The sequence below is a fragment of the Mya arenaria genome, chromosome 11 (genome assembly GCF_026914265.1).
Source record: "Mya arenaria isolate MELC-2E11 chromosome 11, ASM2691426v1".
NCBI lineage: Eukaryota > Metazoa > Mollusca > Bivalvia > Myida > Myidae > Mya > Mya arenaria.
The window spans coordinates 31,267,709-31,285,485 of NC_069132.1; the positions used below are offsets into that span (position 1 = coordinate 31,267,709).

Sequence of the window (17,777 nt, forward strand, 5' to 3'; positions counted from 1 at the left end):
TGGTTTTTTTATATGTCGAACAAAGATGTAGTCAACTTAGGCTAAATCATGTACACACAATATTTTATGACAAATGTCCAAGTTATATGAAGGATAATTTTGCCAAATGTAACGAAGTTCCCTCATATGGCAGAAGATCCAACTTAAAATTTTATGTCCCACATAATGCCAATGGTGGTTTTACAGCAGCTTCTTTTTATTATAATGGTATACGAGATTGGAACATGCTTCCAAATAACATCAAAGACACAGAATCAAAGTATGTTTAAAAAAAATAGTGTAAACTCACCTCTTAAAGGAGATGGAGAAGTTTGAAAAGTCTGTCTTTTTGTATTCATAATTTTTATGTATTAGATAAATATTTTAAATATTCCTTAACTATTTGTATAATTGTGTGGTATATTATGTAATTATGTGATACTGATAGTAGTTTATTTGTGATGAATGTCATATTTTAATTTAATTCATCGGAGTATATGATATAATATTATATAATACTGTTCACTAAATAATTTGATGCCAACTTTAATACCTTAGACATGGACCCCGTTGGAAATAAGCTTTTGTACTTGTGCAGATGTTTACAGGTTATCCTGTGCAATGTCATTTATTATGTTAAACTTTATCTGGTAATAAATTATATAGCTTTATCATTAACACCTGAAGTAATACTTGTTTTAGTAGATCTAGTATTATGTGTTTCATGTTAAAATTTCTGTGATATAACTTATTATGACTCTAAATATAATGCAAATACATTTGATATATCCTATATTGATGTAAAATGTACTGTTATTGACATAATGCACTAATAAAACTACTACTACTACTATTAGTGGTGGCTAGAAGTTGTCTGCAGTTAGTCAGGCAAAAACTACCTACTCACCAACGTCCCGATTTGTATCGGTCGATACCACATAGCCTAGGTTACCTGCCCTTACTTTCTGTTTACTCTATGCCTTCAAGGATATAATATAACAGTTTATTGTAGTATTTCAGAAGGGTTGGCAAAATTTTCGGACGTGGTAGCCATTACATATAATCTTCAGTCAATTCATATTTACAAGTCAATATTTATTTAATCAATAATTCATATAACCAATCAAATCAGTTGAATTAACAAAACTATACTTAAAAATAAGTTTTTCTGTCAATGGATGTGAGATAATTTTATCAGGATTTCTAGTCATAAACTGCATGATGATATCAAGACATTTTAGAATTGCTATTACAAAATTACGTATTTGTTCCCACAATTTAAGAACACATACTAGTATATACGATAGACAACAAAGAAACTTGCGTCATTGTCAAATATACGACTCTTATGAATAAGAAGAAAAGTATCACATGTTCACCATATGTTCTGTAAAGACAAAATAATATTAAACGTTATTATAGAGTTAGACCATGTATGTTTAAACTTGAACAGCTGTTTAATACCCAAAATAAATCTGAAGCGTTTATGGTTGGTAAATATATATATACCTATGTAGAAGCATTTATGTTTCAATATACTTTAAAGGGTACATCTACAGGTCAGGCCCAACCCCAAAGAAAAGTTTGAGGGCCATGGTTGCAGGCATTATCAAGTTATCACTCAAACATCTTTAGGTCACTGTGACATTGATGATTCCTAAAATCAAAAGGTGTCATCTACTGGTCAGGCACAGCCTTTGTCGAGTTATCTCTGGGAAAAGCTTTAACTTGTTTGTGTTAAAGGTCACTGTGACCTTGGTCTTTGACCCAATGACACCCAAAATCACCACCGTTCATCTACTGGTCAGGCCCATCCTTCATGTCAAATTTGATGACCAAAAGTCCAGGAGTTTCACTGTGACCTTGATCTTTAACCTGATGACTCCCAAAACTAATAAGGGTCATCTACTGGTCAGGCCAAACCTCAAAGTCAAGTTTGAGGGCCATCTTTGCAGGCATTGTCAAGTTATCAATCAGAAAACTTTTTATCATTCGAGGCCAATGTGACCTTGATCTTTGGACCGACATGTGCAAAGCAGTATAAGCTTTTGAGTAGTAGATCTACTGTTTGTTTCTTTTAAATCCTTTCCAGGTCTCCAGAGAGAATATAAACTATGCATTTGTGTATTCAGAGGCTTCAGCCAATGTTATGCAGTATTATATGATCGTGGTAAGATTTATTTGACAATTGTCCAGATTTTTAGGCCATTGTCCGGCTTCCTTCAGCCGGAGTGTCCGCTTTTCTGAGGCCACCATTATGTACGCAATACTGTCTGCATTTCTTTGGCCATTGTCCAGCTTTCTCCTGCCATAAAATGGTTAAAACTGGATATATAAACCGAACCTTTCTCAGTAAAGGGAGAGAGGCTAAGTAGAAGGAATAGAGAATGACTTTTGGACTTAATTAAATAGAGGTATTCCTAACATGACTGTAAATATAAAATTGTTTATGTGTGGTAAAAATAAAATGTTAAGACACTTTATGCTTGTAATTGTTTATTCCAATGATATTAAAATTGGGGTAGCAAAAAGAAATGGAAACAAATCCTAAACTAGAGCTATCACTGAATGTGATTTAAACCCCCGAACGCCGCCCTGATATGAAATTGCAGTCAACTATTTGGAAAACCAACCTATAAATGACAACTTTATTATATTGACTATCGTCAGTTATTCATTTTTTTTATAATGTTTTTAAAAGTTAGAAAAAAAGGCTTTAAACAATATCAGTGATGCTAAAACTGAGATGTTACTACTGATATATTTTATGTTCTAAAGCACAGAATATACGATTGCCCAAGACCATCTATAAATGAGTTAAGTTTCTTTTTTTATAAGTTCCATCCAATAGTTTTCAAGTTATGCTCCGGACAAGAAAAAGTAACAAAGGGCAATAACTCTGTTATTAGCTGAAATAGAATTGCGGTTCCTGTACACTGCACTTCCTTTCATTATGATCTATCACTGTATGAAGCTTAATTAAATTCCATCCAATAGTTTTCAAGTTATGCTCCGACAAGAAAAAAGTAACAAAGGGCAATAACTCTGCAATTAGCTGAAATAGAATTGTGGTTCCTGTACACTTAACTTCCTCTCATTATGATTTATCTCGGTATGAAGTTTTATTAAATTCCATCCAAAGTTTTCAAGTTATGCTCCAGACAAGAAAAAGTAAAAAAAGGGCCATAACTCTGTAATTAGCTAAAATAGAGTTATGGTTCTTGTGTACTGCACTTCCTCTTATTATGCTTTACCACTGTATGAAGTTTCAATAAATTCCATCAAGTAATTTGCAAGTTAATGTCTGGAAAAAAATGACCGCAAAAACAAAACAAATAAAGAGCAATAACTCAGTAATTAGCTAAAGTAGAGTTATGGTTCTTAAACACTGCACTTCCTCTCATTGTGCTTTACTATTGTATGAAGTTTCAATGAATTTCAGTACTTTTCAAGTTATACTCAGGACAAAAAAAAAGTAACAAAGGGCAATAACTCAGTAATAAGCAAGAATAGAGTTATGGTTATTGTACACAGTCTGCACTTCGTCTCATTATGCTCTACCAATATATGAAGTTTAATCCAATTCCATCCCGTGGTTTTTAAGTTATGCTCCGGACAAGGTAAATAGCAACTGACCGACCTACAAACTGATGGACAAACCGACCACAGGGTGACTCCAATATACCCCCTTCAAACTTTGTTTGTCGGGGGTATAATTAGTAAAATCATCAACACCGACTGTGGTGAAATTACCAAATAATTAAAAGCAACGATTTAAAGTAAAAATCAGCAAAAATATCCTGGTATGTACACTTTGATTGTTAATGTAATAAAAAGGCTGGAAGTCATCTGTCATGTGATTGTAAATATCATGAGTATATTATAAAATAACTATTATTTTTATTAGCTGTTGTACAACTATATAGAATTTAATTGTCATATCATCCGTATGTACAATTTAATTGTAATATTATGAGTATATTGTGAAAATGTTGAAAATTACAGGGATTATTATGGAATATACACATCATGCATGTGACCGTTCTAGGCCAATCAGATATTGTTATTCATGTAGGAGGTAAGATATTGTGCAATCCAATCAAATCACTGATTTCTGCAGAATTAATGGCCTCCAGCAAATGATAGGATATTCTATGTGCATCAGACTCATGAATCAGATCAGTGCTGCATCTCCCGACTTCACGTTGCTTGACCTCAGCTATGGCAGCTATTTGGCACATCGGAATCTGCAAATTACATCAAAGCCATGATTAACACGTACTAAAAATACCATCCACTACTGTGAAAGTATGCAAAATGCCTGTAAGCAATCATTTGAGACATACAAAATACTCTATAACTATATAAAGTATATACATTTGATGAATAGTGTAGATTTTTGGGATTCAATATTATGAAAAGAAATTAATTTTTCAATATTTTGCAATGAGTTTTTAATAACAAAGATAAAAATTCACACATTGTTTTCAAAAAAGCATTTTGGGGTGTCCAAACCACAATTGCTTAGAATCTCCTCTAACTTAGATATCATATTCCTTTCTCAAAAATAATCATTTTTTAATGAAACCAACAAGAATGAAACCAAACTTACACATTAAACTACAATTAATGATGCATTTAAAAAAACGTGATGCAAAATATACACTCAATACTACAGTTTTGATGCATTTCAAAATGTAAATGTTAAATACTAAAATATTACCACACCAATCAAAGTTTGGCAGTCTGGTCCATTATCAGGCAGACTGGTCCATCATCAGACAGACGGGCCCATCATCAGGAAGACTGGTCCACCATCAGGAAGACTGGTCCATTATCAGACTGGTCCATCATCGGGCAGACTGGTCCATCACCATTTGCCCCGGCCTGTTCTAACAAAAATAAAGTTATGTTTAGGGAATTGGATAATCAATATATATAAACAACAAGAGCTGTCACAGTATGTGACGAATGCCCACCAATGTGACATTGACCTATGAACAAGGTCAGTACATGAAAAGTTGATCTTGCCATTACGTGTTAAACACATATGGCAAGTTATTTTAAATTGCCTCTGAACATAAAAACATACTACCCATACCTGACAACCTACACTCTAATGTCCTTATATTCAGCGGTCCATTGTGAATAAACACTAAGTGTATCTTTCACCTTAGAGGTAGGAACTAGGGTCTTGCACATGACATGTTGTCTTGGTATGTCGACCACATGAGGCAAGTCATTCTAAAATCTGTCCATACAACAGAAATTTACAGCTTGGACACAACAACCTATACTCTTATGTCCTAATATGCAGCATTCCATTGTGAATAGACAACTAAGTGTGACCTTGACCTTAGAGGTAGGGACACGGGTCTTGCACGCACACACCTCGTTTTGGTATGTCAAATACATGTGGCAAGTCATTTGAAAAATCTGTCCATACAAGAGAAAGTTACAGCCCGGACACAACTATCAATACTCTAAACTTGAATTTTGATGCTGATATTGTGAGTTTTGCTCAAAACAAGTGTGGACTTATAGCAAAGTACCTGAAGTTTGCTGTAAATTCAGGGACTGTCCGTGCTGGTGCTGGTGCCTGCGAGGGGAAAGGTGGATAAGGTGACTGGTGGACTCGGCATTTCTGCCCACACACAACACGGAGTATCTGAAAATGACAGAGACTGGCCATGCACTTATGTTACATAAACTGGAAATAAGCCTCTGTACACAGGCAGTTATCAGATGACACTTCTGAACAACAATTGTTAGGCGCCCAATATAGCAGTACTGACAACAATGCCATAACATATATCTGTCATGGAGCTGTGTTGGTTCTGTGGCATCTTTTGTCACCCATTGCACACCCAGAACATCTAGTCACATGACAGTAGTATCATAGGGATCTTAAATTAACAAAAAGTATCATAAATCTGTTGAATACAGCATAATGCTTAAATTTGAGGCAGGCAAATATTTTCAAGGAAAGAACTATTGTAGAAGTTTGTAAAAGAATATCCCAAGCTCCAGCTAGATGATTTAGGCCTTAATTCGAAGTGTTCATCAGTATCATGGCAAACATCATCAAAGTAACTCAGAAAAATAAGAAATTTAATAAGAATAGACTTTTAACTCTGTCACATTCATGGCAGAATGTCTGATGATGGTCTTTCATTGAGTTATGGCCTTACATTTATTCACTTACACAGAGTCACATTCAATCAATTAATCAATCAATCAATCAATCAGTCAAATAATCAATCAATCAATAAATACACACCTGGGAAGCAATGAAACCCTTTGGAAGAGATGAATCTTGCAGTCTGGTAGACGGATGCTGTCATAACTTAAATAGACCCATACAGTAACTGCAATTAGAAAAACATGTTGTTTACAGTCCAAAATGAAGATGTCCACGTTAAAAAAGCCTAATATTGTGAAATGGCTACATGCTGCAGAAAATGTAGAGAAAGCATTATCATGGCCAAATTTGAATTTTTCTTTTACTTTAAGTATCTGTTTTTAAGGCTCAATTCCGTACAAACTAAGAATACAGCACATTACCATTGTATATAAGTTGTTTAAATGAAATGACATGCTTAAAAAACTCATTTGAATCATTTACACTTAACCAAGTACTACAGAGTTGACTAACATCTTTATTCTCTTAAAATATTGGATTCGGAGGTGCATCTCCTGGATTCATATTGCAGGACAACTTTTTTAATATGATGTAAGACGCGCACTTAAATTTCGGACTCTGTTCTGCTATTTTACTGACTATTTTGGACCGAAATTAGAAAAAAGAGAACAATTTTCAAACCAATTATTTTAGCCATTTTCTATATATATTTATATATATCATGGGAAAATTGACAGACAAAATCTTGTTGATATAAATATGCATGGGGCAGGGGAAACAACTCTTCATCCAATTAAATCACATGCTACAAATAAATACTCTTCAATAACCATGTACTGTCAGTTATATCAGCAGGCAAATGATCAAAGTGGCTGGTTTCAAATTTGAAGTGACCCAGTTCAACTCAAGCCTTTGCCAGATTTCTTTTAGCACGAGTGTCTGTGTCATTTCACAAGAGAAATTTACTTGTGGAACCTATGAAATTGCCTAATTAAATATTTATGAGGACGTGATTGCACAATGAAGCATAGCACAGTAGTGTACCTGGGTATTCCTTGATGTATTAAGTTTTTACTCCTCCTGTTTTATCAGATAATAGAATTTCTTTTCTTTTTAAAATTTTTCATGAAACTTGAAACAGTACTTTAACCTGCACTCACACAGATTGAACGTTTTGATAACTTTTTTATATTTTGTCTTGGAATGAGCCATTGAAATCCATTGAAACCAGTTATATAAAACTGCTAACAAATAATTAAATCGCAGGTGTTTATATATTAATGCAATCTTTAGTCATTGGTTTGCAAAAATTTGCTCTTCCCATGACAAGAAATAACAAGAGATGTTAGTGAAACATTTATGCCCCCTTGGGAGCCAAATTGTTAGTAGGATTTGGACACTTAAATAAAATATGGACAATCAGAAAACCTTTTTTCAGCTTACAGTCACACTGACCTTGACCTTTGACCCACTGACCTCAAAATCAATAGGGTTCATCTGCTGGTCATGACCAATAAGCCTACCTAGTATGAGGTCCCTGGGTCAAAGCGTTCTCAAGTTATTGATCGGAAACCGTTTTTCATGTTAAGGTCACACTGACCTTGACCTTTGACCCACTGACCTCAAAATCAATAGGGTTCATCTGCTGGTCATGACCAATACACCTACCAAGTATGAGGTTCCTGGGTCAAAGCGTTCTCAAGTTATTGATCGGAAACCGTTTTTCATGTAAAGGTCACACTGACCTTGACCTTTGACCCACTGACCTCAAAATCAATAGGGTTCATCTGCTGGTGATGACCAATACACATACCAAGTATGAGGTCCCTCGGTCAAAGCGTTCTCAAGTTATTGATCGGAAACCATTTGGTATTCCGACCGACCGACAGACAGACCGACCGACCGACCGACATGTGCAAAACAATATACCCCACTTTTTTCAAAAGGGGGCATAAAAAGTTGGAGAATGGCATATCTGTGAGAGTGCACCTTTAATAGGGCAGTAACAAGTAACATACCTTGTGATGTGAGAAGGATTAGATCCCTTGGGTTTTCTTTTCACATACTGGACTTTCCCCATGGGATACCAATGCATTGTTTCCTCTTCCTGGCTGTATAACTCTGCATCTGCAAAAGTGAAGGAGATTTGAAATTAATCAATAAACAAGAGTGCTGCTGAGGGAAAACCAATGTTGTCTAGCGTTTTCAATTAACAAGAGGGCCCTGAAAGCCCAGTATCGCTCACCTGATCCAATTCAAGTGTGAAATAAGTGTTTTCAGGGCGAGGGCAAGTGTGACAGGGAGAGGGAATAAGTGTTTTCAGGGCGATGGAAAGTGCAACGAGAAGGGACTTAATTAAACAAATTTAGGACAAGTTTTCAATGCTGCATGTTAAATATTAAAGTTGAGGGTATTACATTTTTAGAGAATTTGAAATGTCAGTCTGGTGGTCTGCTACCTTAGAAAGGATGCATTCTTGTCTTTGTTTGTACATTTTTATGTTCTGTTCTTGTTATGGTTGGAGTATAAACATGAAAATTGTTTCATTTAATTCAGAATGTACATGACACATGACCCAGATTCGAACTTGGCCTAGAGCTTATCAATATTAACATTCTTCCCAAGTTTCCTGAAGATACAGTCATAAATGTGACCTCTATAGTGATAACAAGCTTATCCTTTAATTTGACCTGGTAACCTAGTTTTCAACCCCAGATGACCCAATATCAAACTCGTCCAAGATTTTATTAAGGGTTACATTCTGACCAAGTTTCATTGAGATTGTGCCCAAATTGTGACCTCTTGAGTGTAAACAGTCAAATTGTTGACGACGGACGATGACGAACAGCTACGACAGCTTATGAACACAGGGCAATCACAATATCTCATCTTGAGCACTGCGAAGAAACAAGACCATTATTGCATAAGTTCGTAGCATTGGTATCTTAAGGCAGTGCAGTTTTCACACCTGATCGTACAACTGACAAAAAAGATTTTGACAGAGCTGAAATTTGTTCACGTTATTAAGAATAAATTCATTTTCTATGTGATAATCTTATTCATATGCGAGTATGAGATAGTTCTATCATTATTTATATCATGCGAAATAAAAACTAACAAAACGTGGGTATATGTTTACTTTTATTGATGGAAACCTTTAGACATATACATATATACATATGCATGAACCATATTTATCAAAAACCTAAGTAGTGGCAAGTTTTGGCCGCAGCGTGACGTAAAATCCCGTCGGTCGTAAGACCGCTGGTTGAAGCATCCTAAATGCTTGTAAATGTAAAATAAGAAAAACTGTTCACAGATGTTAAACCTAACAGTTGTACACGAGCTGGCACTAGCTCAAACTAATATTAATGCGAGCTGGCACTAGCTCGGGAGCCGGCACTGGCTCTGACAAAACAACGTTAGCCTTGACACATGGTACAATATCAGGAATGACCTTCCCGACGGCCATGCAAGACTAAACTAACTTGTACAACATGTTTCCTAACTATATTTAAAAATTGGTGGACTGTAACCTCTAAACCATTGTAAAGGACATGAGACCGGAGCCACGCTAAACGCTGGTAGAGGTCAAAAATCCAGTAGTCATTATTTTATAGTCAATAAATGATTTATTATATTAAACTTATTAATATTTATGTGCCAACGGTCAACCAACCGACAGAATTTTACGCCACTTGCGACAGACTTTTTGAGTCAAATTGCAATATAATCAGTTTTATAGACACCCATTTGAAATACATTTAAGACTATCGAATGATTCGCACACACACTGTCAGTGCACACCCTGTACTTGCGACGGTACTTCTGCATGGACAAGTTCTTAGCTATTGTAACGAATGATGGCGAGTCCCTTTTGCGTATTTAGCATTCCTTCCAAAGCTAACGTCTTGGGCCAACACTTGCGGTAGGGCGACTTGTACTAGACACATGCAGCCATCCAGGTTTTTTGTTGATTGTGGTGTACAATGACAGGTGGACTATCCCCATGAGGTTCCAACTGAAACGATAAACTATAACGGCAGTATCGAGGCATTTAATGGTATCGTTCGAGTATAACATAGCACATATATTAACGTTTGATGGGATGTGGTGGGCGGGAGAGTTTTTGAATTGTAGCGGCCGCTACAGTATCGCCAAAGAGAAAGAACTATCGCGAGATCTCGTCACGTGATGAATAAAATCACGTGACCTTGATAACGGTGACATGCAAATGTATCCGAATGCCTTAGAAACGGCATCATGTAGCTAAGTAAAACTATTTCTTAGCAAATAATTTGAATTATATTTATGCAAACATAATTGCTATTATTTAATTGGAGAATAACCAATGCTCACATATGATTTAATTTAGTCACAATCATAGAAGTCAGGGAAAAGGGCTTGGCAGTTAATATGTGAATTGATTCTGGTACCAAGTTTTAATATAATTTTTAGTGAAAAAAGGTGAAATGAAATACACTATGATGGTGCAAACTAGGTAAGGGCTTGCAAAAAAACAATGACCTTTTATAAAAAAAGACAAGCATACAAACTTCTTACTGAGTTCATGGTTCCAGATTTAGAGAAGTATTGTGACACATCCTCGCCATGGCTGCTGTTGGCCAGATACAGGGGAGCAAGATGGTATGATCCAGCCCAGTCATACTCGTCGTCGCCTCCTGACCTAGATTTCGTCATCTCTTCATGGATACTAACAAACTTCTTTTTATGTTCCAATGTAGCCTGATAAAATAAAGCGGAGATATTCCTTCTTTTAATTGAGTAGGGCAGCTAGTACATATATGATTTGTCTTCAATAATACAATTTTGGTAGTCTTTATCTATAAATTAAAGAAAGGCTCATTACTATTAAGTTATTCAAAGCCTTAAAGACACTCGTTTACGTTTTATAGGGTCAGACATATACTTTTTTATTTTTGTGAAATGTGAACAATATGCTTGTGGCAATCACAAAATGTAACTAAAGGCTTTTATAACAATTCTTGAATGAAACAAGAGATGTTTGTCAAACATTATGCCCCCCTGAGCGCCATGTTGTCAGGATTATATGGACAATTGAATGAAATATGCATGGACCGAAATGACAGCTGGTTTGTCACTGGCATTGGATGCCGTTGACGCAGTTTTAAGACCATTCAAAGTGTGAAGAAAGAGTGTGTTATGACCTTTGACCTCAAAATCCATAGATGTCATCAGCTGGTCACAAAAAATCTAAATGTCAAGTTTGAGGGCCCTGGAAGTAGGCATTGACAAGTTATCACACAGACAATATTTTTTTGTTCAAGGTCACTGTGACCTTGACCTCTGACCCCTAAAATCATAAGGGGTCATCTACAGATCAGACACAACATCAAGTCAAGTTTGAGAGCCTTGGTGAGGGAATTGTCAAGTTATCACTCGAAACATTTTTGCATTCAAATACACTGTAAACTTGACCTTTGACTCGATGACTCCTAAAATCAATAAGGGTCATCTTCTGGTCAGGCCCAACTTCCATGTCAAGTTTAATGATCATAGGTTCAGGCTTTGTTGAGATATCACTGGGAAAAGATTTGTTAACTTTTTTGCTTTAAATGTATCTGTGACCTTGACCTTGGTCATCTACTGGTCAGACCCACCTTTAATATCAAGTTTGATGACCATAGGTCCAGGAATTGTTGAGTTTGCTTTCAAGGTCACTGTGACCTTGACCATCGACCCCTAAAATCAATAGGGGTCATCTTCCAAGTCAAGTTTGAGGGCCATGGTTGCAGGCATTTTCGAGTTATCATTCAGACAACCTTTTATCATTTAAGGTAACTGTGACCTTGACCTTTGGCCCAATGACCATTAAAGCCAACAGGGGCTATTTACTGGTCAGGCCCAACGTCCATGTCAAGTATGAGGGCCATGGGGGCAGGCATTGTCGAGTAATCACACGGACAACATCTTTCCATTTAAGGTCACTGTGAACTTGACCTTTGGCCCAATGACCCTCCAAAACAATAGGGGTCGTCTACTGGTCAGGCCCAACCTCCATGTCAAGTATGAGGGCCATGGGAGCACGCATTTTCGAGTTATCACACGGACAACCTTTTACCATTCAAGATCACTGTGACCTTGACCTTTGGCCGATGACCCCCAAAAACAAAAAGGGGTCATCTACTGGTCAGGCCCTACTTCCATATCAAGTTTGATGACATTGGTCTAGGCATTGTTGAGTTATCACTTGGACAAGCCTTCAAATTATTTTACCATAAAAGGTCACTGTGACCTTGACCTTTGACCCGATAAGCCCTAAAATCAATAGGGTTCATCTACTCGTCAGGCCCAACCTTCATGTCAAGTTTGATGACCATACATCAAGGAATTGTTGAGTTATCACTCGGACAAGCTTTGGTCTACCGACGGACGGACGGACATGTGCAAAGCAACATACCCCTCTTCTTCGAAGGGGGGCATAATAAATTAGTGAACTATTGGTGTCAATATATACTTAGTAATGAATTGCAGGTTTGATGTCATTCGTACTTCACACACATTGACCAGCCTAATTGACTTTACGACAGGATTTGATTGACAGCTCCTATCAGCCAATCAGAATACAGCGTTGATAAGCCGTGTTGTTATCAGCAGTTTTGTCCGTCAAACTAACCAGAGTCTGTCATATACATGAGCTGCCATTTCCTCCACTTTTTAACAACTATGGCACTAATGTAATTCGGATACAAGGTATCCAGACTGACTTAAAGATGGTGTGGAATTTGTTACGTTTCCGAAACCAGCGAGTAATTTAGAAAAATGCAAGCGCTGGATCAGACTGTGGAGGACCTCACCAACAGCTGAACTTGTACATTTTAAAAGATCGTTCAAAGGCAAAACATCTATACGTCTGTACAAAAGTATGTTTCTGAACAAATATCGCAATTATTTGCTTAAATAAGGGGGGCAAATCAATCTTCTTCAAGTTCATTTAATACTGAAGTTGTCTGTCTGTGACCAAAATTAGTGTTAATATTTTTAAACTTGAAACATCATACATTTATGCTTTCGCTTGTGTTGTCAAATCGGCATGAATAACCATTTAATATCTGGTTCAACATGGACACGATTGACTTGATTCAAGATAGAGGTATTTTGTTGATACCGTTATACATGCTTTGCTTTCAAAGTAAATCAGGAAATATTGTACAATGATATTTTTGTCCGAACGATGGCATGCTTCCGAATCTCATCCACTTGTATGGTTACTGGTGTCGGATCACAACGAAAATGCCCTTCTTGTTCAATGTAAAATCACTCCAGTTCACCACTTTATTATGATTTTGCAGAATAGATTTCAGCTATGACATTATTTTTCCACAAATAATGAACACCTTGTCTGTTGATTTAACACCAGAAAACCATATCAAGATAGTTTCGTTTTTCTGCTCTCATCATTCCTTTACAGTCACTATCTATAACGTACATGTGCCACAGTCATGGCCGCATCTCTGGAGTCATCTCTGGAGTCATCTCTGAATCCATCCACCCAAGAAAGAGATCCTGCAAAATATCATTCAAAACCACATAATTATCTTCAAATATGATATAAATCAAGTGTAATCTTGAAATATACATACAAGAATACAATGTACACATCATCAAATGCTACATGAATGGGGAGAAACATTTTTTTTAAGAACTACTTGAAGAGGTACTACGACCCGGAAGCATTTCGTTGTGTGCTGACACCAGTACTATGTAAATAATGGTTACTGTAGCGGTCATTTCAACACATTTTCATAGATTTAAAATCTTTTTATCAGCACTTTGTCAAAAGAAATCAAATCAAGAAAACCCTGACCCTCAAGCAGCTACTGTATTTGACCAGCTCACACCAGCTAGACTTCCTCCAAAAATCAGATCAATATCTGAGACACCAAAGAAAAAATCAAGAACAGTTAACTATCTGAATCATTTTGGTCTTTTTTACTGTGTAAATCAAATTATTTCACTGTGCATTTTATCAATGATGATGTTTATTATAACATGATTCTACCAAACTGGAGCTGTAAAGAATCAAATAAAGAACAAGTTGAACATGCATATGCTTTCAAAGTAATTTTCATATTTGTAGCTATTAACATAAATCTACAATCTTTAATAATTAAAGGTTATACCATATTCAGCTTCTGGATCACATGAAAATAAAGAATACTAGTATTCTTAAAGTTACCGTATCACATGAAAATAAACGATTACCAATATTCTTAAATTTGCACTCTCATTTATTGTCTGTTTTGATACAATGCTATTTTTTAGTCTTAGAATCGGCTGAAGTAAACTCACAACCAAAACATAATAAATGTAATCAGATCTTTTGTCAGCTGTCAAACAATCAATCTGTAAAAGTGCAGCTTTAAAGGTGAAAAAATACTTATGCTATACATTAAGTATAATTGCCATTTGCAAAATAGAGACATATAAGTAGACGAAAGCACACAATATAAAATAATGTTAAAGCTGCACTCTCATAGATATACCATTTTTAAAACTTTTTTATTTTTTTCATCTTGGAAAGAGCAATTTCTGCGCAAATATCTGCAAACTAATGATAAGATTACTGACAAAAAATCAGATCATGGATTTTCATATTTCTGTTCAAAAATTTATGTAACTGTTACTAACGGTTTAAGAAAAATACATTAAACAACAATTTTGGAACTTAAATATAAAAATCTGTGATCTAATGTTTGTCAGCAGTCCTATATAACTGGTTTCCATGGATTTTCGCAAAGATTGGCTCGTTCCAAGACCAAAAAACAAGAGCCGTCATAAGACAGTGAGCTCGCCTACGCCGCTTTGACTTAGAATACAATAACGATGTAATAATACCAAGTTTGGTCTTTTTATGTCTACTTAACTAAAATTATTCGATACATAAGGTGACTTTGATGCTGCCCTCCAACCAGCCCGCCCGAACAATGATGCAAGTCATTCAAATCACTTGATTTCCCATTATGAAAATGTGGTTAAGAATATACAAATATGCCTATCAAAGGATTTTTTTTTTTTTTAAATAATTCAAGGGCCATAATTTGTAGTTAGGCTTAAAACGGAATTATGTTTCTTGTTGTAAGATGGTCGTAAATAATTTTCAATTTGATTAAGTGCATTAAATAAACCGTATAGAAGTTTTTTTTATTAAAATCCCAACTTGCCCTTAACTTTTACTTGCCTAAAACTTTAACCTAAGTCAATCAGGGGCCATAACTTGTATTAAGGATATGGAGTTATGTAACTTCATTGGGTGATGGTCCTGAACAACTGTGTGAAGTATTAAGTCAACTGAATGAAGGGTATAGAAGTTAATATGAAATAAGGCACTGCCTTAGACGTGCTCTAGGTATGTTATCAACTGCAGAAACTGCTAATGCAGTACATTTTTTCTTAGGTAAACAAGTGTCAAAGGCAAAATTCATTTTATATGACATACTATGACTTTGAATACACCAATTAGATTACTAAGGTGCATAACAAGTGAGGTTAAGGCAATGCAAAGCAAATTTAATATTTTAATGTTTGAAAAAACTCATAATAGCAAACACAAGTATATTAATTCACCTAATACTGAATATCATACAAGCATTTACAGTACAAATAAATGATTCCTACTTTAAACATAAGAAGGTAAACGAAACAGATTGAGTTTACTTATAACTAATTATTACAGTTATCTGACAATTAACCTGTACTAAACTATTTTAATATGTAAAACAGCATTGTGTGTATTTTAGATTTTTAAGGTTCTGCAAATAACCTGGAAAAATGGTTAGACCTCAGCAGTTTGAAATGAATATAAATTCCCTGTAGTTGATGTTGTTAGCACCATTCCATCATTGAATATAACAATGTATGCAAAAAGTATGAAAATATTTAATTATTTAAAGTATGAGTCTTTAAACTGAATTACACATCTATAACATTTAAAAAAAACAAGAGGGCCCTAAAGGCCCTGTATTGCTCATCTGATCCAATAAAGATCATCAAGACAGACATGCCATATTTTCTGGAGACCATTCAGGGGGATTTGTTCAAAAGTCTGAAAATTCAGGGGGATTTTGGTAGTATTCAGGGGGATTTTTTAGCAGATGTAATTCGGCAAAATTTCAAAGTATTTTAAGACGCAAGTACGAAAAAAACAAATTGTATTAATTTTGAAAGGCTCCCAAGGGGATTATGTCCAGAATTTCAGGGAATTTGGGTCACATACCAGGGGTTTATCATCGCCATGTAGCATTACGGGCATGACACACGTGCCAATTCACCTTGTTTACCCCTTTTTCCAGCACTTCATCTGTATTTTTATGAGACACAGCCATAGGCCCATATTGCACAATAAAAGCACTCACTTGCAAAATAGAATACTTCACAGAAAAATATGTTTCAGATACAATTTAATGGGCTTACCTTCCTCTAAAATTGGATACAAAATCTGCTGCCTATGATCATAAATGATGACTTTCAGACTAATAGAGAGAATGGAGGAATGTCAAGAATAACAATCTGATCAAGTTCCATGAACATATGGTCATAAATGTGGCCTCTAGAGTGTTAACATGTTTTTCCTATTACTTGATCTGGTGACCTAGTTTTTGACTGCACATGACCCAGATTTGAACTTGGCCTAGAGCTAACCAATATAAACATTCTGACTAAGTATAATGAACATACAGTCATAAATGTGACCTCTAGAGTGATAACACGCGTTTCCTATGATTTGACATAATGACCTAGTTTTTTTGCCGCACCTGACTAAGATTGAACTTGGCCTAAAGCTAATCAATATAAACATTCTGACCAACTTTCAGGAAGATACAATTGTAAATGAGACCTCAGGCCTCAATTTCTCGAAACTTCTTAAGTCCCTTATAACAGGATTAAGCTAAACTCACTATTTTTGGTTTTTAGTCATTTGAATAATATTTACTTCTTTAAGAGTTGTTATACTTTAGATATGAACTATCTATATGTTAGTTAAATTAAACCATTTTTCATTTATCAAAATTCCATTCAAGTATTATTTTGAGTAATTGAAATAAGCTACTTAAGCCTGTTAAGCTTGAGAAGTTTCGAGAAATTGGGGCCTAGAGTATTAACAAGCTTTCCCTTCAATTTGACCAGGTGACCTAGCAGATGAAGAGACTATCACACTAACAAATGAATTCACCGTTGTTAAAAATATGTAAATATGGCCTAAGACCACAGTTATTCTAACTATATGTTTCATAATAGACACTAACCTTGAGCTTACAATGTATCTCTTCAAAACAGTATTTTCATATAATATTTTTGCAAAAACAGACTTCAAAACTCCTATAGTTCAATTTCAGGCTGTGTGCAACACATACTGAAAGTTTGGCAATGAAATGATATTTTAAACACTTTTAGAATGAGTATAAGCACCTGTGGTGTTTTCATAAAAAGCAGAAATAGCCACTTCCATAAATCGGTAAGCCACAAACTTTTAAACAGCCATTATTTCCTCATGCATTGGAATAATCTGACCAAGTAAAGTTTATATATATATATATATATATATATATATATATATATATATATATAAGACAGCACCATAAAAATGGCCCGCCTACTCTATTAAGATTTTTTC

At 35.3% G+C, this 17,777-nt stretch overlaps 2 protein-coding genes across 2 annotated transcripts in view; both read right to left on the reverse strand.

Annotated features, from left to right (window-relative positions):
• Positions 1-4,776: 4,776 nt before the first annotated feature.
• On the reverse strand, positions 4,777-10,822 carry LOC128208470 (uncharacterized). The gene is made up of 5 exons (XM_052912035.1): positions 10,678-10,822; positions 8,140-8,175; positions 6,260-6,347; positions 5,532-5,647; positions 4,777-4,871 (listed from the first exon to the last, which is right to left on the reverse strand). Exons 1-5 carry the CDS (start codon positions 10,820-10,822, stop codon positions 4,777-4,779), a joined length of 480 nt encoding a protein of 159 aa, XP_052767995.1.
• Positions 9,257-17,777, reverse strand: part of LOC128209710 (laminin subunit gamma-1-like) — a 57,040-nt gene continuing 48,519 nt past the window's right edge. Inside the window, exons 14-15 of the mRNA XM_052913881.1 lie at positions 13,593-13,669; positions 9,257-10,867 (exon numbers count right to left, since the gene is read on the reverse strand). The gene's annotated coding sequence lies outside the window, so the exon portion shown is untranslated. The remainder of the gene's footprint in view (positions 10,868-13,592; positions 13,670-17,777) is intronic.

Coding starts and splice junctions, on each gene's coding strand:
- LOC128208470 (XM_052912035.1), bottom strand. CDS start 10,822: ATGACGAAATCTAGGTCAGGAGGCGACGACGAGTATGACTGGGCTGGA. Junction 6,348..8,139: donor AATCCTTCTCACATCACAAG/GTATGTTACTTG, acceptor TTCTAATTGCAG/TTACTGTATGGGTCTATTTA. Junction 4,872..5,531: donor GAATTTACAGCAAACTTCAG/GTACTTTGCTAT, acceptor TATTTTTGTTAG/AACAGGCCGGGGCAAATGGT.